The sequence below is a fragment of the Zonotrichia leucophrys genome, chromosome 1A (genome assembly GCF_028769735.1).
Source record: "Zonotrichia leucophrys gambelii isolate GWCS_2022_RI chromosome 1A, RI_Zleu_2.0, whole genome shotgun sequence".
Classification (NCBI taxonomy): Eukaryota; Metazoa; Chordata; class Aves; order Passeriformes; family Passerellidae; genus Zonotrichia; species Zonotrichia leucophrys.
Window position 1 is genome coordinate 70,326,957 of NC_088170.1, and position 25,144 is coordinate 70,352,100.

Genomic DNA, 25,144 nt, shown 5'->3' on the forward strand with positions numbered 1-25,144 from the left:
CCAACCTAAACCTGCCCTGGCCCAGCCTGAGGCCGTTCCCTCTGCTCCTGTCCCTGTTCCCTGGACTGTGCCCTCCTGGCAGGGACTTGTGCAGAGCCACCAGGGCCCCTGAGCCTCCTTTGCTCCAGGCTCAGCCCCTGCCCAGCTCCCTCAGCCCCTCCTGGTTCTCCAGACCCTTCCCAGCTCCCTCAGCTTTTCCTGGTTCTCCATTCCCTTCCCAGCTCCCTCAGCCCCTCCTGGTTCTCCAGGCCCTTCCCAGCTCCCTCAGCCCCTCCTGGTTCTCCAGACCCTTCCCAGCTCCCTCAGCCTCTCCAGACCCTTCCCAGCTCCATTCCTGGACCCTCTCCAGCCCCTCCAGGCCCTTCCTGCCCTGAGGATCCCAGAGCTGACCCCAAGGTTCCAGGGAGTCCCTCAGCAGTGCCACTCAGGGACAGTCCCTTCCCTAACCCTGCTGGCCGCTCCATTCCTGCTGAAATCCAGGTGCCAGCGGCCTCCTGCCCACCTGGGCACACCTGGGCATGTCCAGCCACTGTCACCAGCACCCCCAGGGACATTTCTCCAGGCTGAGCCCCTGCCCAGCTCCCTCAGCCCCTCCTGGTTCTCCATTCCCTTCCCAGCTCTGTTCCCTTCCCTGGATCTGCTCCAGCCCCTCTGATCTGAGGTCCCTCAGCAGGGCCAGCACAGAGGAATGGTCACTTCAATTTGGAGTTGTAATCATTTCTAATTATGTTACCTCAATTAAGAAATCCTCCCTGAGGGTTGCTTTAATCCAACATTAACTTAGCACAGTATTTGTTCCCAAACTTCAGCTTGTGATGGGAAGATGGTGGGAGGAGAGAACAGAGCAGGGTGAAGCAAAAGCTGCTTATTCATTAACTCCCCATATGTTAAAACATTTTGCCATATCCTATGTAAAGTGATAAACACAGCTTTTAACATTCAAAAAATGCCTTCAGTTTGGTCCTTTTTGCCTGTTTAAAACGTTTCCCTCTCATGACAGCTTTTTTTTGCTCAGTAAGGCGGAGAAGGGGAAAAGCTCAGATGAAGCTACACTCAAAAAAACCCCCACAATCACCAGGGGGGCTGAGGAAATGCTGGAATTTGGACTCAAAAAGTGACTGGTGTGGATAAACTTGGCTTCACTCCCTCCAGAAGAATCCTCTCCTGGAGAGGATTCTTCTCCTCTCCAGGCTGGGCATTTCCAGATGGTTTGGAGCACCCTGGGTCAGTGGAAGGTGTCCCTGCACAGGGGGTGGAGCTGGATGAGCTTTTAGGTGCCTTCCAACCCAAATTAATCTGTGATTCTATAAAAACATCCCAGCTCCAGGGCTCTAAGCTATCAGTTTCCATCCAGATACCATCACCCCTTGGGCTTGTGCTAATTCTTCCAAAATAAAACCATGGAATAAAGTAATATTTTCCCCTGAACTTTCTAAACCTTTTTTTTTTTTTTTCTTTTTGCACACGCTGGAGAAATAAAAAACTGCAACAACCTGAATGAAACTGTGGTTCCACTTTAAAATGATCAGGTGTCTTAGTGCACAGCAGGAAAAATCCTGGAATATTGGTTATCACAGGGTTTTTTTGTGTTATAAAGACACACATGCATAATGGAAAATAATCTATATACAAACATTTAGGGAAACATCAATAGCTGCTATTCAGCGTGGAACAACTCCTCATTTTGTTATTAAGCAGCATTTCAGCCTTGCTATTGATTGGATATGTGATAGTGAAAGATGAGACTCAAGCAGGTAGTTTTCACAGCAAACATGAAACTTCTGCATTTTTGGTGCACTTGGGGGAAAAATGCATGGCTGAGGTGTGTGTTAAATAATAAACATCTTAGCTACTTAGTCAGAAAGGGTAAATAGAAGATTATGAGGAGGAAAAAACTGAAATCAAGGCTGAGACCCAATTGTTCAGAATAATAATTGTGGCTGGGCAAGATATGGAGGCAGAGCATTAAATCCAACACTCCAGCCCGGGCTGTCAATCAGGTGGAGGTTTCAGATATTGTAATTGGTAGCAAGTTTCCTAATCTCAACCTGCCAGGCAAGAAGCAATTCAACAAAAGCTCTGTCCCCCAAACAGAATGAAATCTGAAAAGAGGAATTTTCTAATGTTGGCAAGATCACTGGGTGGGTTGACAGCTTTATTATCCTAAACTGACAAAAACATTACGTTCTGGTCAGTGCTAAAAAGGGTGGTTTTTCAGGAGCTATGTGGAAATACAAAGCACTGGGAAAGTCTGATGAACTCCTACTTTTATCTCCCTGGTGCAGCACATGAGCTGAGACATAGAAAAGTCTCCTGGCCCAAGCACAAAATGAGAAATTAATATATCTTGATTTTCTCCTCAGGTCTCCCACGGCAGCGATTTGGGAGAGCTGCAAGAAGTCACAGTGGCAGCTGAATATCCATTTAGAAAGGAAAAGGCCCCACTAACTTCACAGAAATAACACAATTCATTAACAATGAGATGATATGGCAGTCACTGGAATTCATCACATGGAAGCTGTAATGTATTTTATTGCTTCTATTGGAAAAGTGCTTGGAAATGGAGTTAAAGTATTGACTCTGTGTGTGTGGGTGCATATATACATTTATTTATTTGATACAGAAAGAGAAATAGAGCCAGGCAAACAGAAACAGGACACTAATACCAAGAGAATCTCAAAAATAGGAGCAGAGTGGGAATGATGGAACTATTTTCTTTCAAACCACGGATATTTAGGGAATATTGGATTAATTCCATGCCTTCATGGGAACGAGAACACCAGGTTTGTTGAGCTGTCCCTGCCTCTTCCCTAAGTGCTCATCAGCCAAAATAATTCCCTACTTGGCTGGATGCAGCCTCAAGTCTCCAAACATGCACCTACATCCCTGCTAGTTGGCTTTGGAACGTGTGAAGGAATGCACACAAATGTGGGGAGAGTAAACATGTTTGCTCTGGCAAACACAGACTTCTAAACACTCTGAGAGGTGAGAGCAGAATCATCTCCCTGCTACAGCCACGTGAGATCACAAAGAGTAAACACACTGATGACTGAACACAAATAGAAACAAACAAAAAAAACCCTTTAAATTGCTAAATTACCTTACAGGGAATGAAAATGTTTGTGGTTATTATCCTGCTTTGTAGCAGTCCCCCCTCTGTTATCTCCATCTTGCAAACTCCACTTTACAAAAAGCCCAGCAAACAGCTTCTGATTATTGAGTTGTTGAGATCTGAAAAGGTAAACAAGGCTCTGAAGCATCTGAACAAATGTGGGGCTGGCATTGCTGCCACCTGAGCACTTGTGCTGATGAGAAAAAGCCAATTCCTGGCTGGGAGGCTGCAGATCAGCTCCTCAGCTCAGCACTGGGGCTATCACTGCAGAGCATGTTGGGCCATCCTAAGCCTTGAATAGAAAAGGGAAGAGATCATTAAGTTATAATTTCCCCACACAATTGGTATAAGCATTTCCTACCAACAGGATTAGGATGAATACAAGATCCCAGAATAAAGCTGCTCAGCAGTGAGGATGGCAGTTTAGTGTCTAGTAAATTTGATTTCTCTGAAAATCCTGACACATCATAATAGCAAAATCCTATTTACTGTAGCAAGCAGGATGGATAATACCATTTAACACCTGGGATAGAATGTGCCATCAGCTCAGAGCTTTGTGCTCTGTGTGCTCATCTTACCTTAAGGTTAATGCTCCTTGACAGCCTCCATGGAAAGCAGAATCCCCAAATTAAGTGCAGAGCTTGGGATTTGCAAATCCTCCCTCAGCGTTTAAGGCAGGGGGAAAAACGGGTGCAGAGAAGTGGATCAACATTTCCTGAACTCAAAGTCTGCATTCCCAGGCTGGGATCTGCCACTGAGCCCTCTGTGGGGCACGAGTGTCCCCACACAAAAGCCACCACAAGAACTGTCAGAGCAGGGAGTTCTAGGCTGTTAAATGAGTGCTGAATCCAGGGTAACACTAAAACCTTCAAATTCCTACACAACGGCAAAATTATGGAATTGTTTAGGTTGGAAAAGCCCTCTGAGATCATCAAGGCCACCAGTGAGCCATGTCCCCAAGTGCCACATCCTCAAGATGTTTAAATCTCTCCAGATCCAAGGTAACACTGAAACCTCCAAAATCCTACAGAATGGCAGATCTGTGGGATTGTTTAGATTGGAAAAGCCCTCTGAGATCATCAAGGCCACCAGTGAGCCACATCCCGAAGTGCCACATCCTCAAGATGTTTAAATCCCTCCAGGGATGGGAACTCCACCTGTGCCCCTTTAGGAAAGGAATTTTCCCAATTTCCAAACCTGCCCTGGCCCAGCCTGAGGCCGTTCCCTCTCCTCCTGTCCCTGTTCCCTGTGGACTTGTGCAGAGCCACAAGGGCCCCCCTGAGCCCCCTTTTCTCCAGTCTGAGCCCCTTCCCCATCTCCCTCAGCCACCCCTCATATTCCTGCTCCAGGACAATCCCATCACCTCACCCCACAACCACCTTCACACCAAACTGCTCAACACTGAAAGTATTTCTAGGAGCACAGAAACTTGGCTCCAGTGGAAAATATTATGATTAATATGGGGATCCATATCTTGCTCATTCACACTGATAAACTAAGTAGTTGTGTCATACAGCAGGGTATTAAAATTAATTTCCTTCTGCTCCCATGACTTGGGGCAGGATTCTCCTAATGATGCATATTAGCATTAGGAAGCAGTGCAACATGAAAATAGCTGGGTTTGCTGGAGGAAATTGGAACTGGGGAGTCCCATCAGTCTCAGAGGCAGAGCGGGAGCAGACACAGCTCACTGAGTGCCTGTGTGATGCCAAAACTGCAGCGAGAAGCAGGAGAGGGTCATGTGCCCTTCATAAAATGTTGCAAAGCAAAAGGCAAAGGGGTGAAGGAAAAGTGGGATGGCAGCTGCTCTGCATGGAAATTGTGTGCAAGTGATGATGGGGAATGGAAGCTGCACAGCAAAGGGACACTGGAGATGTAGATATGGTTATGAATAAAGGCCATGGACACTGGGACTGAAACCAGGGAAAAATACTGCACCTCTACACTGAATTAGAGGGACAAGAGTATTGTATTTGCGTTACCCCCAGATGTAAGAAGGAATGATGAATCTGACTCCATGTTCACAGAAGGCTAATTTATTATTTTATGATACTATATTATACTAAAGAATACTAAACTAAACTATACTAAAGAATACAGAAAGAATACAGACAAAAGATTAAAAGATGATAATGAAAACTCGTGACTCTTTCCAGAGCCCCACACAGCTTGGCACTGATTGGCCATTAAGTCAAAACAATTCACATGAAACCAATGAAACAATCACCTGTTGGATAAACAATCTCCAACCACATTCCAAAGCAGCAAAACACAGGAGAAGCAAATGAGAGAATATTGTTTTCCTTTTTCTCTGAGGCTTCTCAGCTTCCCAGGAGAAGAATCCTGAGCAAAGGGATTTTTTCCCAAAAATGTGACTGCCACACAAGAGAGTGAAGATATCAACAATTTTCCCTATAAACACCTGGAACAGCTTCAGTTACAGGGAAATGCATCAAGAAAGGATAGAGATCTTGAGCATGTGGCACATGGGGTACCAATGGCCTTCCTTGAAAAAAGGCTCTGATTTCACACTGGGGCTCTTCTTTATTCCAAAACAAATTTATTTTCTCCTTAGAGAGTCACAGAATGGCTTGGGTTAGAAAAGACTTCCAGGATCACCCAGTGCCACCCCAGCCATGGCAGGGACACCTCCCACCGTCCCAGGCTGCTCCAGCCCCAGTGTCCAGCTTGGGACATTGCAGGGATGCAGGGGCAGCCTCATACCTGAACTGTTATCTACAGCGTGTAATAACATCTATAATTACCATATTCATGTTACTGTTCTCCAATCACAAAGTCAGTACATTACAGTTTAAGCTAGAAGTTGTTTTTCAGTTTTCTTGCAGTGGAAAATTCTGAGACCTTTTTTCTACTTGCACCATTTGCTGCCTTGTTTGCCTGTGCTCTCTTTGTGCTTGGTAAAAACATCTTCTTGTTTGGGGTGGGTTTATCCTTTGCTCTAAGCCATAAAAACCCCTTCTAACCAACACACCCTTTGCCTCCTTGGTTATCCAGTAAGACTGGCTCAGCAATTCTTTTCTTCTATATCAAAACTTGCTTCCATCTCTATTCCTTCATCAGACTCCACATTTAAAAATCTTTCTGCCAAGCACACATATCTGTGAGACCTTCTTGCCAAACTTCCCAACAGACTGCCCTGACCCCTGTGCAGGACCTTGCACTTGTAAATAAATAATTAACACAGTGTGGGGCACAAAAACTCAGTGACTTCAGCACTGTTTTATCTCTGGGTTTTGCTGCACTCAAGAATCACTTTCCTCCTGTGGGTGGACAATGAAAAACAGAGACAAATTCCCTTCCAAGCCCCACGTGTGAGCACCTAAATGCACACCCCAGTCAGATGCAGAGCAGGGCAAGGTTGTTCTTGAACTGCTTTGTTCAACTCTCTGCTCTTGCTCTGCTGCTGTGGAGCATGTAATAACTAATAGCTTATGTGCTATCTTTGACCTAGAAACACTGGCAGCTGGTCGGGGAATTGCTGGGTTTTGGGGAAGTATCAAAAGGTTTTTAGCACATAAACCAAATTTATGAACAGTTATTCCCCCTGAGAATAGAATTGTTGATGTTTTACTATCGCAGCTGTCACTTGTGCACAGTTATTTTGTCCTGTATTAATACCCTGTAAAGGTTGAGCATCTTCCCTCAGTCACTGAAATATTTTATAATTGACAGGCTTCATCTGGCACTGAATATGGATAATTTTCTCCATAAGGAGCACACTGTGCTGACACTAATCTGTTCTGTTGTCATCTCCCTCTATTATCAACGTCTGCATTGTTTTTTCAGCAGCACTGAAGAACACAAATACGAAGCTTCTAATTGAAAAGGCTAAATAATCAAAAAGCCAATTAATCATCGAGATGAGCTCTGACACTCCATGATGCAACAGCCAGAAATACCACATAGGCATAACTGAAGTGTTTTTAAAGTGTGCTTATTTGATGTGGGAATGATCTGAGATTGTAATTAGCATTCTTTGTCACAGGTGACAGACTCAGATTGAACATTTCTTCATCCTGACACAAATTCTCCGAGCTCCACTTGCTCCCACCCCACCTCCTGCTCCAAAATTCCAATTCTGCTGAGCAGCCCATGCTCTGTCTCTGTGCACCTTCCACTGGAACAACAAACCAGCCTTTTTCCATGCTCTGTCATTTCCACACCCATTTCCATCCCAATTTTCAAAATTCCCAGCACAGAAGCTCCCAGGTGACCCCATGAGGGAAGGTGGGATTGCAGGAGCTGTGACCCCTCTGCTTGTCCAGGCTTTCACTCCCAAATCTCCACCTCTCTGAAGAAATTCCAAGTCGGATTTGCTCCTCTCAGAGCTGGAACAGCACTTTTCTTGTGTAGGAGAGAGATGTAAATTTACCTTGATGACAACGTGGAAAAGCAGAGGATTTTACCTCAGAAAAAGGAGTCAGAATGAAAAGAGAAGGCTTGGGACCACAGAAACTCCACTCTGAATGCAGAGCAAACATCACCCATGGTGTAAAACATGAATTTAGAACTCCTTGCTCTAATCCTGGGGATTTTCAAACCAAGAGATGGCAGAATTTGCTATTTCACATCCCCTGGGGGTGCCACTCCAGTAGAACTCCAATGAAATTATTTAAAGTTCATTATTTCCTTTGCACAGCACAAAAATGTATTTACAGACATTGGAGTCTTCACTAACAAGAGCAAGTGAAGCCACTTGTCCAAATCAGGACAAGTTCAGGAACAATAAACCAGCCTTTTTCCATGCTCTGCCATTTCCACACCTATTTCCATCCCAATTTTCAAAATTCCCATCACAGAAGCTCCCAGGTGACCCCATGAGGGAAGGTGGGATTGCAGGAGCTGTGACCCCTCTGCTTGTCCAGGCTTTCACTCCCAAATCTCCACCTCTCTGAAGAAATTCCAAGTCGGATTTGCTCCTCTCAGAGCTGGAACAGCACTTGTTTGTGTAGGAGAGAGATGTAAATTTACCTTGATGTCAACGTGGAAAAGCAGAGGATTTTACCTCAGAAAAAGGAGTCAGAATGAAAAGAGAAGGCTTGGGACCACAGAAACTCCACTCTGCATGCAGAGCAAACATCACCCATGGTATAAAACATGAATTTAGAACTCCTTGCTCTAATCCCGGGGATTTTCAAACCAAGAGATGGCAGAATTTCCTATTTCACATCCCCTGGGGGTGGCACTCCAGTAGAACTCCAACGAAATTATTTAAAGTCCATTATTTCCCTTGCACAGCACAAAAATGTATTTACACACATTGGAGTCTTCACTAACAAGAGCAAGTGAAGCCACTTGTCCAAATCAGGACAAGTTCAGGAACAACAAATCAGCCTTTTTCCATGCTCTGTCATTTCCACACCTATTTCCATCCCAATTTTCAAAATTCCCAGCACAGAAGCTCCCAGGTGACCCCATGAGGGAAGGTGGGATTGCAGGAGCTGTGACCCCTCTGCTTGTCCAGGTTTTCACTCCCAAATCTCCACCTCTCTGAAGAATTTCCAAGCCAGATTTGGAACACAGAGTTTGCTCCTCTCAGAGCTGGAACAGCACTTTTCTTGTGTAGGAGAGAGATGAAAATTTACCTTGATGACAAAGTGGATGACAACTTGGAAAAGCAGAGGATTTTACCTCAGAAACTCCACTCTGAATGCAGAGCAATCACCCATGGTGTAAAACAAGGAATTCAGGGATTTCCAAACCAAGCAGAGAAACCAAGAGATGGCAGAATTTCCTATTTCACATCCCCTGGGGGTGGCACTCCAGCAGAACTCCAATGAAGTTATTTAAAGCTCATTATTTCCCTTGCACAGCACAAAAATGTATTTACACACATTGGAGTCCTCACTAACAGGAGCAAGTGAAGCCACTGTGCCAACGACCTATATGAATGTGAAAAATGACCAAGAAAAACATCTAAAAGGATGTAAAAGGTAAAAAAAGGTAAAAGAAAAAGCTGTCCAAGACCCATGGTTTATCAGACACCCTTTGCCATGAATTATTGCACACTAGGACCCCAGAAAAATCCAGTTTGGTTAAAATCCCACTGAAGCTTTTTCCTCTAACACCAAGCCAGTTATGGGAGAAAAAAGGAAAGTGTTCTGTAGAGTTTTTTTTGGTGAAGGATCTTAATTTTTAATTAAAATATATGAAATAATTTGAATATATGTTTAAATAATGCACCGATTTAGAATCATTAAACTGATTTTCCCTCATCCTTTCAAGCTCTTTTTCATTGCCAAGAACATGGGACTTCATTAATGTCATCTTCACAAAGGGAGGACAAAACACTGACATGGTATCAGTTGTACCCTCGATTTAAAATATTCATTAAGACCAATTACACACCCTGATAATTTATGCAACATGTTCTTCCTCCTAATCCAGAAAAACAAGAGGTTTTCTTCTGGCCTGCTAAGATGCATCAATGAATATGAATCTTGTTAGCAATTTTCACAACCAACTAACACAAAAAAAAAATCGGAATTAATCACCAATATATAAGCTCAGGAAGAAGGCAGAGGGGTAAAGGAGGGAAATGTATTCAGGCTGGAGGTTACAACCAACCTGGGAGCCAGGAAATGATGACAGCAGTAATTATTTGAAATTAACATCCTATAAAATAATACCCTGTAAAGAATAGGGATGTTAACAGCAATATGTTAAGCCACTGTAAGCAAATCCCACAGCTTCCCAAGCTGCTCTCCACAGTTTAATTTCAAGTCTGTGATGAGATAAAGACACAGAAGTGCCTTTTAAACATGGTATAAACTTGGAATTAAAATTAAACTCTCCCTGTACTGATGGAGGAATCACTAATTCCACCCACTGAAAGCAGAAATTCGCTATGTCCCTTCACACTTCACTTTTTTTTTTGTTGTTATTTTAATTTAAATTATTTTACTTGGTGACACTTCTTCATTTCCGCTGGCTCTTCATCAGCATTGGTATAAAATAACCTCATTATTTCATTTTTCTGCCTGTAATTACCATGACAGATGAAATCCCACGGCAAATGTGAGAACTTTGTTAGGAAAGAAAACAAATATTCTCCCATCAAACCTTCCACCTTGTCAATATTAAGCCAGAAACAGCAGCAGCAATACAAAAATAACCCTTCTGGCCAGAATTTTAATCTTTCTCTCCTTAAAAAAGTCATCTTGTAAATATAACCAGGAGGAGAAATGAATAAAAAAGGGGAAAAAAAAGAGGGAAAAATGTGCATTAGAAGGAGAAAAAAAGGTTTTACCCTCTCTTCCAGCCGAGCCAGCTGCTCTTTGTAGTAGGCATCGTGTTTCTTCAGCTCCCTGTCCTTCTCTTCCAGCTGCCTGGCCTAAAAAAAAGGAACAGAATAATAAAAATACTGACAATACCAAGGATATTATCCATAGTTCTGGGCTTTTTCCTCCCCTCCTCAACAGCTCTGCCCGAGTTTGCCCAAATGGATTTGGAACCGTCACCAGAATGCACCAGGCTGGGGTTTATTTTTGGTTTTCATTTGAATTAACTTGGCAAATCGCTTCTGAATTTAATAAAACCTAATTCTAAACAGGTGGATATTTAGGAAAACAAAATCCTTTTCTATATTTGCTAAAAAGTGCATCCAAAACTCTCCTGTTCTGTTTAATTAGGAATCACTCCTCTGCAAACTCCCAGATTGGTTGAAGTATTCACTAATACCACAGAATCCCTCTCATGTCCAATAACCTAAAATAATACAGAATAATTTAAAATATTTATCTTTTCAATCCTAATATGACCTGAGTGTTCTTTTAAGAGATACTGCTCCCAGCAAATTGATGTTTTTGGCTTTTCATCTGCAGTATTTCCCATTTTCTAGGATTAAGGGGACTCATTAAAAAATAGAAAATACATTTAAAAAGCACACATGCACAGAGGAATTTATTAAAAATATATAAAGCTCTAAGTCCTGCAGTGTAAATAGGAGACAAGTGATTTTTAACAAGCTATGAAGGATCTAAAGGACCTAAATTATCAATGCAAATACTCTCTAGGTTCAGCATTTTTTAATAAAATATCTTTAGTGGCTAATAATTAACTAATAAAGGTCATTACAACAATTACACCACATATTGTACAGATACAAGATTTGATTCCCTTCATCAAGACTAAATTTTTGGGTTTTTTAGCAAACACCCAAGGAATACATTAAAAAGTTTGGATTTTCCCTTGTTTCCTCATTCAGCTCCTTACCTTTGCTTCTATGTCCTGAAGCATGTAAAAAATGTTAAAATTCATATTAAATTTATTTTATCATTGTGAACAGAAAGAATGCAGAAAACCCACAAACCCCTCCACATGCATGTCAGGTGTATCTGGAAAAATGCAGAAAACTACTTGGAAATTGTTGGGTTTTTTTGTGCAATTTCTTCAAGAATATCCTAAAAAACCATATTTTGGATGAATTAAACGCTGTCCTCTGGCAGCCTCTCCCTCAGAATTCCATGGAGCACATGCCCTGTCCCCCAGCATTTAAATCAGCCTTGCCTCATTAATTACAGCTTTTCCAGAGCTCGTTCCATGAATTATTCCACAGCCAAGTTCCCATGTTCTGTGTTGGTCATGGTTTGTGTCTCCTTGCAGACAATCCCTGATCCAGTGCTTACAGAACTTCTAAAATTCACTGCAGGTTTTGTGTGTGAATCCATCCTCTCCCAAATCCATGGAATGGTTTGGGTTGGAAGGGATCTGAAAAATCATCTCATTCCAACCCCAACAGCTTCCACCATCCCAGGATGCTCCAAATCCTGTCCAACCTGGCCTTGGACACTTCCAGGGATCCAGGGACAGACAAGTTTCTCTGGAAAATTGTGACAGAAACCTCATACTACAGATCTAATATGCCATATCTCATATTTCATATCTCACATTTCATATCTCATATATCTCATTTTCTAGATCTCACATTTCATATCTAACATTCCATATCTCATAGTCCAGATCTAACATTCCATATCTCATAGTCCATATCTAATATTCCATATCTCATATTCCACATCTAATATTTCATATCTCATAGTCCAGATCTAACATTCCATATCTAATATTCCCTATCTTATATTCTGTATCAAATATTCCATATCTCACATTCCAGACTGAATATTCCAGATCTAATATTCCATAAGTAATATTCCAGATCTCATATTCCATACCTCCTATTCCACATCTAATATTCCAGATCTCACATTCCAGATCTCATATTCCAGATTTCATATTCCAGATCTAACATTCCAGATCTCATATTCCATATCACATTCCATCTATCATATTCCAGATTTCATAATCCAGATCTCATATTCCATTTCTCACATTCCATATCTAATATTCTAGATTTCACGCTCCAGATCTCATATTATAGATTTAATATTTCATAGCTAATATTCTACATCTCATATTCCAGATCTGATATTCCATATCTAACATTCTACATCTCATATTTCAGATCTAACATTATATACATCATATTCCATACCTCATATTCCAGATCTAATATTCAATATCTCATATTCCAGATCTAACATTCCATATCTCATAATCCAGATCTAACATTCCAGATCTCATATTTCAGATCTAACATTCCAGATCTCAAATTCCATATCTTCAAGGCATCTTCATGGGTACCCAACACAAATTTTCCATGTTTGACCATCCCATGGTCCCCAAAGCACAGAAGATCTCCAGAAGATTCCTGATGTTCAAAACAGGCCAGTGGCAAAGAAAAGATAAAATTAATATTCCATAAAGCTCAGGAGAACTCTGTCAAGGTTGAGTTCTTACAATCCAATGGTGTTCCCCATGATTCTGTCCAAGAGCTGGAACTAAAACTGACTTTGGAAAGGCAATGGGATGGAATAAACCCAGGGAAGAACCTCCTGACTGGATTCACTCACCCCATTTCTGCCAATTCACGAGGGCACAGCTTTGCAGGGTCTAGAGCACAACAGGTCAAGGGCACAGCCACAACAGAAGAGACAAAACCCATCCTCATCCTCCAGGATTTAAACTGAGCTTGATCCTTTTCCTCTGTCTTGTTGTGATCAGGGAATGCAATAACATTTATTCCAAGGATATCCCTCAGAATGGAAGATTTTGGCCTGGAAATCTGATTTACTTGGGAAGCTGGGTTGATTTTTTGGGTTTGGTTCCCTGTGACCCCCCAGAATAATTAATCATCAACCAGCTGGATTTTATTGCTCTGCAGTGACACTGCTCACTGTGCTGATCTGTCACTAATATACTATATTATAGTATATTTATAGTGTGTGTGTATATATATATATAAAAATATACTATATATAAAATATAGTATATATATAATATATATACTATATATAGTATATATATAATATATATACTATATGTATATATAGTATATATATTATATATATACTATATATATAATGTGTCTATATATATATATAGAGAGAGAGAGAGAAACACTTATATATATATAATAGATATATATACTATATATATATATATGATGTGTCTCTCTCTCTATATATATATACATAGTATATATTTGTAATATATATATATAGTATATAGTGTATAAGATACTAAATAATCTATTTATCCAAAGGCTTGTTTCCCTGTGTTGTGAAAGTAACTGGAAGATTTGGTTGGCAAGCAAGAAAATCAGCAAAAAAGAGTTTCTTCCACCCCTAACACTTGTACAGCAACGCAGACACAGCAAAGTTCAAATGAATTAATAATAAATAAAATTATTCATTTATACAGGAGACTATAAATATGCCAGTAGAGGAGAACTGAGTGCCAAAATAAAAACCTGTAAAGTAATATTATATTTATGGGGCTGCAGCAACAAGATCCTTGTGAATGTCAATGAGCTGCAAGGAAATAATTAAGAACAGCCATGTTTTCAATTAGCTGAATGCTGCACTTCAGGTGTAAATGAGCTACTGGAACAGGTTGGTTGTTTCTTCACAAAAAGCTCTGACAGCCAAAACCTTTGCTTGGGTCTTTTCTAAAGAAAAACCACCCAAATTTAATACCCAAATCACATCACTGATATTAAATACAAGTTCTTCACAATCACAGGGAAATTGGACCAAGATTTAAAGGCCAACCTGAGTTTTGTTTTCAAAGGTAGCACCTGGATATGGACAACACTTTTCCAGTGATGTTTTCAAAGGTAGCAGCTGGATTTGGACACCACTTTTCCAGACACATTTTTCCAGTGATGCCAGGAGTTGCCATCACTGGAAAAATGGATTTCTTCCCTACAAAAAAATTCCAGGAATCACCTTGTACCTGACTGCAGGGACACCTGCAGAGCCATCTGGGACAAAACCAAACCCTGGATACAACAAAAACACATTTATCTTGTCCTCTGTGAGGCAGAACAGAGCAAATAAGCAGCTGGTTGAAAATCTATGTTTACTAATTAAATTTTAAAAATAAAAAAAAGGAATCTGTTGCTGGATGCAACAAGATTCCAAGTGTGTGCAGTCATAAATTGCTATTATTTAAGGAGTGGATAAAAAAATCATTATCAGATGGTCTAATGTAGGTTTGTAGGCAGATTTCAGACTCAGCTCCTGAAGCCTTTGGCAGTCCCAGGTTTGGAGAACAGACATTTTTTTGTGTCCCTCCAAACCATCCTCTCCCAAATATGGATTCATGGAATGGTTTGGGTTGGAAGGGATCTGAAAAATCATCTCATTCCAACCCCAACAACTTCCACTATCCCAAGCTCCAAATTCATTAGCATCCCAAAAATTCACAGTGGAACTGCTGACATGGCTCCAGTTTGGGTTTTTCTGGGAAAAGAACGATCTGCTTCAAAAGAAGAGTCCAGTTTGAATTTATAAATTAACATCAGCCAGGTGAAAGTCCCTTGAAAGTCTTGCCTCAGGGTCATCTCAGTGAATTTCCCAAAATCAGCCTCATCATCCTGAACACAGAGAACACCTCACCAAACATCAGGAGATGGATGGGGCAGGTGGACACCAAGGGACTGGTGACCTCCCAAGGCACATCCAAGGATTCCAGACCTGGCACTGGGGCTGGAAGAGCTCCTGTCCCATCAGGTTTGTGACTGAAGATTTTCCAAAGGAAATGCTGACCACAATGAGGGCTCCTCTCCTGGGAAAGCCCACATGGAATATCTGCAGTCTTGGGATGAGCCTGAAGGAAAAATGAATGGATTAAAGGTTCAAAGGAAGCGGTGGCCGCTCCCTAAGCACCATCCCACAGGAGATCTGCTGGCAGCTCAGGATGGGTGGGATGCACCAGAACAAGAGAGATCTCAAAACATCATCTTCATCATCTTCTCAAAACATCATCTTCTCCAAACATGATCTTCTCAAAACATTATCTTCTCAAAACGTGAGGTTCCCAAGACATGTTCTTCTCAAAACATGATCTTCTCAAAACGTCCTCTCATAACATGATCTTCTCAAAGCATCTTCTCCAAACATGATTTTCTTAAAACATGATCTTCTCAAGACATGTTCTTCTCAAAACATGATCTTCTCAAAACATAATCTTCTCAAAACGTCCTCTCATAACACGATCTTCTCAAAGCATCATCTTCTCCAAACATGTTCTTCTCAAAACATATCTCTCAAAACGATCTTCCCATACATTCCATTCTACTTCTCAAAGCATCATCTTCTCCAAACACGTTTTTCCTTAAAAATGATCTTACTCAAGACATGTTTGCTCAAAACGGATCTTCTCCAAACATAATCTTCTCAAAACATCATCCTCTCAAAACATGATCTTCTCCAAACATAATCTTCTCAAAACATCATCTTCTCAAAACATGATCTTCTCAAAACATGATCTTCTCAAAACATGCTCTTCTCAAAACATCATCTTCTCCAAACATAATCTTCTCAAAACATCATCCTCTCAAGACAACATGATCTTCCTCCACCACGTTGTTGGAGGTTTTCCATGTCTTTTCCAACCTGAGGTTTGCTGGATGAGCACATCCATGGGTTAGAGTTAGGTGTGAATTTCAGAGCGGGGAATTCAGGTCCAGGTTGTGAGTGTCACATTATAAAATAGTTTTTGGGCATTTCATAAATTGTGGTTTGGGCTGGAAGGGACCTTAAGGATCATCTCCCAAATCCCTGCACAAGCAGCGACATTTTCAACTCCATCAGGCTGCTCAGAGCCCTTGGATGCTCCCAGGGATCTGACATCCACTGAATTCCTCTCCCACGCACCCCTGTGCCTCCACGTTTCCACACGAATAAAATCAGATAAAGCTTCATAATTTGCATAAATTATTATGATCAGCAAAACTACTCTCCTCTTCCACTGCATGGAGTGTCACAGGAAAAATAATTCTCAATTTCCACATTTCATGGATGTTGAACTGCCCCAGTTTTAATTTTTAACCTTCTATTTCAGCATATAAATACGCTCATCATACTGAACAGGCAACACCAGGAACTTATGGATACTCTTGGGAACAGATGTTGGTCCCTTCCCCCTCAAAGAATTCCTTTTAAATTACCATTAAATGCACAAAATCATCCCTAAGCACAAAAAAATCATGTGGACGCATCACTTGAAAAGAGGGATGTTCATTTCCACTTGTGAAGGTGGAGAATTGTTAGGAATTGGAAATGGCAGCACCAATAATGCATCATAAAACGGAGTCTTTGACAAGTGTAATTAAAACAAGCTTTTGTAATTACCACTAAATGTGCTACAGTACATTTTCTAAAAATAATGAAGTCCTAAAAGAGTGAGTCGAGCAGATAAAAAAGATCACATTGAGAGGAGGAGGCTAATGGAGAAAATTAAAAAATTGAATTTATGAACAAGTAAGGATCTAGTGTAGAACAGAAGATGTGACAAGAAGCTTCATTTACTGAATCTCATTATAGACCAAAGGAGAAAAACACAAATGTACAAATGCCAAGAAAAGAGTAACAGATTCCAATCCTCGTGTGAGTCATGGAAATATGCACAGGAAAACCCACAGGAACGTCACTCTCCACCAAGGCAGAAATTCATTGAGGTTTTTGCCCCAATGCTTTGACAAGGCTGAGCTAAAGAGAGTTACAGAATTAATTAGGGATTTATTCACAGGATCTCCTCCATGGATGCACCTTGGGCAGCACCAGAGCCCAGCCAGGGCTGCACCCAAGATGAACCAAAATGGCCCCAAAATGCACGAGCGCTCCCGGGCTCTCTCCCTGGGATCAGCTCTGCTCCATTTGCCCCTTGCAGTTCATTGTCCCATCCCAGCTTCAGCCCAGGCAGTCCCACCCTGCTTGTTTTTCTCTCTGCAGCCCACGGGGTTTGTGCTCCTGGGCTGAGATTTGGGGCATTTGTCCTTGGTGCCCAGCTGGAGCAGGGATTGTTTTGTCTCCCTGCTCTGTGCACACAGCTCACCATCCCATAATATGAAGCCCAGACCCACACACTAAAGCAGCAAAGAATGTGAAAAACATAAAAGCTAAACCTTGAGCCATCACCCAAACAAGAGCTTCTACTATGCCAGAATAAAAAGCTGAGCAAGGAAATCTCAGAATCCCTCAGGCTGGAAAAGACCCCCAAGATCACCCAGTCCGAGCTGTGACTGATCCCCACCTTGTCCCCATCCCAAAGCCCTGAGTGCCACCTCCATGCATTCCTTGGACACCTCCAGGGATGGGGACTCCAAACCTCCCTGGGCAGCCCCTCCAGGACGTGGGACACTGGAGGAGGAGGAGGAGGATGATTTAGGGAGAGCAGACAGACCCAGAGAGAGCCCAGAGGTTTCTGCTCTAACAGGGCCAAGGAAGAACAACTGAGGGAGCTGGGGTTGTTCAGCCTGGAGAAAAGGAGACTCAGGGGTGACCTTATCACTCTCTTCAGCTTCCTGAAGGGTGGCTGTGGTGAGCTGGGGGTTGGACTTTTTCTCCGGGCAACAACGGACAGAACAAGAGGACACAGTCTCAAGCTGTGCCAAGGGAGATACAGGCCAGAATTAAGGACGAAGTTTTTCACAGAAAGAGTGGTCCAATACTGGAATCATCTACCCAGGGAGGTGGTGGAGTCACCATCCCTCGATGTGTTTAAAAAAAGACTGGACGTGGCACTTGGTGCCGTGATCTAGTTGAGGTGTTAGAACAGGGGTTGGACTCGATGATCTTAAAGGTCTCTTCCAACCTAGAAATTCTGTGATTCTGTGAAGAGGCCACAGCTGGCATCCCAGGGCTGCATCCAGCTGGGGTTTGAGAACTTCCCAGCCTGGAGACAGAGAAGCTCTGCTGAGCCTCCTCCATCTGCAAGGGACAGGGGTCATGGAGGAGAAGCAGCAGGAGAGAAGCTCTGAGTCACCACTCACTCACCTGAGAGGACCCCGGGTTCTTCCAGCCTGATTTATTTATGATCCTACCCCAAAACAAGCCAGAAAAATCTCACATTTCTACCAAATGACCAGAAATGAACAATTACAAAACCCCAGCCTGGTTTGGGGTGGAGGAGACTTCCAAGATCAACTCATTCCAAGCCCTTCCACCAGCCCAGGTTGCTCCCAGCCCTGTCCAACCCATCCTTGAACAATATCAGCACTAAAGAAAAGCTGCCACTTCTCACCAAGCTCCCAGTGAACCATCTGGTTAGCTCAGCTTCAAAACAACAGACTCTGAAGACTTGATTTCCTTGCAAATAAAAATTAAAACACACTCATGACTATTCTAGTGATTAGCAACAGGCAGAAAAGCCTCGTGTTTCCATCCAACCGTGGTTCAAAGGAAAAAGAGACGCTGAAAAAAATCTGAATTACATCTCTGTGTGTCACTGGGAATGAAAGAGAGGAATGACTTATTCCTGAAACTCTATCCATGCTTTTCAGTCAGCCAACACAGTCCAAGGAGATCAAACATTTTAAAGACTATCTGTACTGCTGCCAGGTATTTGTAGCAATTCAAATATTGTCTCTAACCGTGGCTGACAGCTTCTGATGTTTCAGTCATATGTCAAATATGGAGTTTTTCACTAAGCTGAAAGAAGCAGACTGCTCCACATGAGCCAAAGTGGATAAAACAGAGCAAGAGGACTGCAATCCTGTAAAATCCAGGGAAAAAAACTGACAGCAAACTGATTTAGGACTGTGTTCTACTTCCACCTTTGTTCTTACACTGCTATTGTAAATCATAAATATTTTTGCCATTTTTTACCGTGTTCAGAATTGATATCAATGATGATTTTACAGAAATACTTTTCAATTCCTGGATTAAACAACAGAAGGGGAAAGAAAAGTTATTGCTGAGCACAGTGAGCCAATATTTGATGCATTTTCAAACAAAACATGATGTAAAACAAAGCAAAACATAAGGAAGCACCACCCTTCCAAAAATCCACCACTGAAATCCAAAACCAGATCCAAGACAGAGAGAAGAAATTTGCACCTCAGTTCCCTCATACCCAAATATTCAGAGAAAATGTTGAAATTTAAGCTTTCCACCTAGGACTCTCCATTCTTCTGTCCAAAACCCAGCACTATTTATCAACAATGCTGTATTATCATCATTTTAAAAGCCCCAATTCTCGTGCTTTATAAACTGAAGACTCAATGGAATGCACAGAAAGACTGAAATAATTCTCAGGGATGCAGCATTAATAAAAGCAATAAAAATTCACCACCTCATTGAAGGCACTTCAAAGCCAATCTCATTTGGAATCCCACTGAATTCCTCCTGGATTTGGTGTTTATTTGAGGCCTCTCAGCATCAGGGGCCGTTCTCCAGAGTTATTTTCCATCTGTGAATATCCCACTCCTTCTATCAAGTGACCCAAACTCTGCATGAATTGAGATCATTCCCTCCCTCACTGCTCAATCTGTGAGCCTGAGAACCAATTCCCACTGAAGGCAAAAAGTGACAATGCCCAAGGAGGGAAATCCACTCTGGAATAGCAAATAAAAGGAATTTATTGCTGCTCTGCTATTCAAGGGATTGATTTCTGCTCAAGACAAAGAACTGAGCCACTTGTAATTACATCAGGTGTTTCTCAGTTTGAAAGATTCAACACAAGCAGAACCTTTATCTTTAGATGTTCAAAAAGGCAATAAAAATACAGATATCTGTTGTCTTAAAGGTATTTTAGCTGTGTTTTTTGGAATTTTGATGTCGGTAAATTGAATTCTTCTATTTAGTAATAAACAAACCATCAAAACTCATTGATTCAGTCTCAAATTATGCAGCCATTTTATTTTCCTATTCAGCTGGAGAATAAAAGAACTGTAACCAGCAGATAATTTCAGACTGCAGATGTAACTCAGAAACAAATTCATCTTTAAACAGAATATTTGACTTAACAGTGAAATTCAGGGATTTACCTCAGCATTGCCAAGGGAAGATAATTTTGGTGATTTTTTGGAAAATCCAACTTTCCCCATAGACCTTTTGGCACTGAGACACACAAAAAATTCATGTGGTAAAGGAAATATTTACACTACTGGTGTGTACATATATCAAACTAAACATTTATCCCAATTAATAAGTCAGTTTTTTAGCTCTGTTTCATTTTTTCCAGCACTCTAAAAACTCAATTCAAACAATTAACAGGACAGTTTGCAGTTCTTTACTTTATACCCATAAAATATTTAACTAAGTGTGAAAATCCTAAGTTAATACCATGTAGTTACCATAACTCTCCAAATTACTACCTACAAACAAAGACCCAGCAAACCCCTGGGAAAGTGGGAGAACACAGCAGGATTTAATGCTCTTTGTATTTTAATTACTAAATTACAACGCTGGTCTTTCAGCATTTTCTTTCAAGATTGAACAACTTATTCTGAAAGAAAAGCACCAGAGAATTATTACCTTGAGTAGAGCAGCTCAGAAAGGGGCTGGCATTGATTTGTGCATCGATTATTGGTGAGCATTTCACTTTTATATAATCCTATAACACGTGTCATTGAATTCCTGTGCCCAACTTCCACTCGCTGCACTTTGATTTCTCCTCTCATTTGACTGCAGAGTCTCCAGGGCACAGCCTGGAGCTCACTACACATCTGTGCAGTGTTTAACAGAATTCAGCTTCAAGCTCTGCTGCTGTTTGTGCTATTCTAACAGAAAGAAATAATATTCTAAGCACTGAAAATAATCAGACCGGATGGGAAAAGCTGATTTGAAAGACAGGAAGGGAAACAAAGACTTGAGCTATGTGGAGACCACAGCAGAAAAATAAATGACAATATTTTTTTTGTTTTAATAAATGACAATAATTTTTGGTTTCAATAAATGACAATTTTTGTTTTTAATAAGCCCTTGCCCTGTTCAGATGGTGAATGTCTGAGTGTGCCAGGAGTTTGGGAATGGGCAACTGAACAAGCCCTCAAAATTATGAATATAATGAAGTAATTGGAAGCAGGAAATACATGGAAGAGAGGGACTGATGCTGACATTTCTATTCCATGCTCCAACATCCCTGACATGAACATTTGCTGACACAACATTTAAAGGGTTTAACACTGCAGGGATTGTTCCAAAAACATGGTTCTATGTGGTTCTACTAAAATGTTTGTACAGTTTGGTGTAGATTTTTGTCACACTTGGAAAGAATAAAGCAGCTGTCCAACAGGGTATTCAAAAATAATTCAACAGCACAGAAAAATATTTCTATTAATTCTGTGCATAATTCTTATGCACAGAAAAGTGTAAAGCAAGTAATAATGAACTTCAACGAAATCCTCAAGGTTTTTATGGAAATTGCTGCATTGAAATGGCCAAAATGATCAAACCAGAGAATTTCATGGCAGGTAAAATCCCAGAAGGGGATTTTAAAATCTGCTTTTAAAATCCCAGAAGGGTTTGGGTTGGAAGAAACCTCGAAGTGCCACCCCTGCCATGGCAGGGACACCTCCCACTGTCCCAGGGTGCTCCAAGCCCTGCCCAACTTTGGATTTCCAGGGATGGATCCAATGAGGATGAGTGGAAAATAACTTGGAAAAAAAAGTCAGCGCCAGCCAAGTGAAGCTTTCTTATCCTGACTACAAATCCCCAGAGAAAAACTTCATTTTCCTGCAGGAAAAGCCAAGGAAAACTTGCCCTGTGTGTTAAAACAGCAAAATAAAAACAGGAGGAGATTCAGGAAGAAAAGGGGAAGACAGCACCACAATGAGATCACAGTATTTGATAGAAATGAAATTCAGATCCTCCCAGAGCTCTGGTCACTCTCTGTATATTTATATTCTGGTCACTGCAGAGAAAAGTTTTGGAAATGAAAAAGCTGGAGATAAATAAAGAGCAAACCCCTGAGAAGAGCTCTGTGTACAGGAGAGAGGTACACAAAATAATTAAATGTTCAGAGAAGGTGAGCCAGGCTCTCCTATTTACTCCCTCTCATAATACAAGACCGAGGAAATATTCAGTGAACAGTGAAATTGAAAAGCAACAAATTTGAAACCAATTAAATGCATAATTAACCTGCAGAACTCATTGCCACAAGTTATCAGTGAAGCCGATCGCTCAGCAAAACCTGAGAAGTTGAGATGTTTGTATTAGCTCTGAAAACACCCACTTTTACCTCAAAAATACCTCAGACTCTGGATTCCTTGGAGCATCAACCCTCTTTTAATAATACAATATTATTTTAAACAATTAACACTGAAATCTGTCATGTGTCAATTATTTGAGAAGCAGAAGGAAACTCCAAAGAACTATTTTATTTCTGGTGGTGTCTGACAAAAAAAACCTGATTTCAGTCTTAAATTTCAGCCCCTTTCAGCTGCTGTGATGATGTATTTACACAGCCAGGAAAACAAAATAAGTTTAAAATCGACCTTGCCAGGTTTTTGTACCACACTCAAGATGAGAATTGATATGGGGATGACAAATCCACAACCAGAGCTTTGAGCAGAGCTGCCTCTCCTTGTTTGGGGCAGCAGCTAAAGGGGGTGAGGAACTGCTGGGAAATGGAACTCAAGGTATAAAACTACAGAATCTCATCAGCTGGGAAAATAAGAGTTAATGAGGAATTTAAAACTGCTGAGCCACAAACCCTGACTGCATCCAATGGCTTGAGTAAGTCTCTGCCCAGTGAGTTTCCCAAAATCAGCCTCATCATCCTGAACACAGAGAAATGCAGGCAGCAAAAAGAGCAATTTCCAACCTGAGAAAGCACAAAAGTGCTGGGGAGCACATGGGAGACAGGGACAGTGATCCCATGGCCCAGGTTCACCAAAGGAAAGCAGCACTGCTGCTCCTCAGGCTTCTCCTTCCCACTTCCACTCTGGGACAGGAGAAGGATCCAGGGAAACCTCAGGGCCTGCAGGGGCTCCAGGAGAGCTGGGAATGTTCCCTGGAGCAGGGAAGGCTCCAGGGAGAGCTGGGAATGTTCCCCTGGAGCAGGGAGGGATCCAGGCAGAGCTGCCAGCACAGGGCAGGGCCTGCAGGGGCTCCAGGAGAGCTGCAGAGGGACTGGGGACAAGGCCTGCAGGGACAGCACCCAGGGAATGGCTCCCACTGCCAGAGGGCAGCCATGGGTGGCATCTTGGCAATGAGCAATTCCTGCCTGGGCTGGCATTGCCAGAGCAGCTGGGGCTGCCCCTGATCCCTGCAGTGCCCAAGGCCAGGCTGGAGCAGCCTGGGATGGTGGGCTTGGAATGGGATGGGCTTGAAGGGCCCTTCCCACCCAAACCATTCTGGCATTTGGGACACTCAGAATCCATCCCCAGGGGTTTTTATGGAAGTTGGGGATGGCAAAGGGAAGGGAGACCCTTCCTGGAGTGCTGAGATTGCCAGTGAAGCCCCCAGACCCCAAAATTCCTTCCTGGAGAGGAGTCGGGGTGGGGATGGATCCAATGCCAGGCTGGGAGAGCTGGGAATGGAGGGAATTCCCTGGAGAGGGAGCCTGGGGTGGTATTTGGGAAGGGATTCCCAGAGCAGCTGGGGCTGCCCCTGATCCCTGCAATGCCCAAGGTTGGACACTGGGGCTGGAACAGCCTGGGATGGTGGGAGGCGTCCCCACCCAGGTAAACCATGGTGCCTTTCCTGCATCTCCTGAAAATGACCCCAAAATTGAGGAAGCACCATCCCATACAGGAAGATGAGCTGTGCCCTCGGGTCAACTCGTTGTGCAGATTCAGGAAAGATTCCTCTTCCTCTTTTCCTTTTTCCTTTCCTTTTTCCTTTTTCCTTTCCTTTTTCCTTTCCCCTTTCCTTTCCTCTTTCCTTTCCTTTCCTTTCCTTTCCTTTTCCTTTCCTTTCTTTCCTTTTTCCTTTTCTTCCTTTCCTTTCCTTCCTTCCTTTTCCTTTTCCTTCTTTCCTTTCCTTTCCTTTCCTTTCCTTTTCCTTTCCTTTCCTTTTCCTTTCCTTTCCTTTCCTTTCCTTTTCCTTTCCTTTCCTTTCCTTTTTCCTTTCCCTTCCTTCTTTTCCTTTCCTTTCCTTTCCTTTCCTTTCCTTTCCTTTCCTTTCCTTTCTTCCTTTCCTTTCCTTTCCTTTCCTTTCCTTTCCTTCTTTCCTTCCTTCTCCTTCCCCTTCCCTCCCTTCCCTTCCCTTCCTTCCCTTCCTCCTTCCCTTCCCTTCCCTTCCCTTCCCTTCCCCTTCCCTTCCCTTCCCTTCCCTTCCCTTCCCTTCCCTTCCCTTCCCTTCCCTTCCCTTCCCTTCCCTTCCCTTCCTTCCCTTCCCTTCCCTTCCCTTCCTTCCTTCCCTTCCCTTCCCTTCCCTTCCCTTCCCTTCCCTTCCCTTCCCTTCCCTTCCCCTCCCCTCCCCTCCCTTTCCTCCTTTTCCTTTTCCTTTTCCTTTTCTCCTTTTCCTTTTCATTCCTTTCCTTTTCCAGGCTCTCAGGAACGCCTGCCAGGAGTCTGAGTTCAGTCTGTGCAGAGTTTGGAGACTCCACAATCCCTGCATTTTCCACAGGAACACCATTATTTTAACACTAACATTTTTCTGTTGAGGGTGAGAGCACCTGGAAGGGAAAGCAAACACTTAAAAGTGCTTTCTAAAAGAGGCTTCATCCCAGTCAATAGGAATGCTTCAGGAAAATAGAAACTGCCAAGTACTTCTATAA

General features: G+C 42.2%; 1 protein-coding gene across 2 annotated transcripts in view; it reads right to left on the minus strand.

The window, feature by feature from the left end:
• CHCHD3 (coiled-coil-helix-coiled-coil-helix domain containing 3) overlaps positions 1-25,144 on the minus strand; it is a 177,771-nt gene that overhangs the window by 58,430 nt on the left and 94,197 nt on the right. Inside the window, exons 5-6 of one of the 2 annotated variants that reach the window (XM_064703093.1) lie at positions 11,348-11,362; positions 10,383-10,466 (exon numbers count right to left, since the gene is read on the minus strand). In XM_064703093.1, coding sequence (XP_064559163.1) covers positions 10,383-10,466; positions 11,348-11,362 — 99 coding nt within the window. The remainder of the gene's footprint in view (positions 1-10,382; positions 10,467-11,347; positions 11,363-25,144) is intronic. The other variant, XM_064703094.1, reaches the window with a different exon arrangement.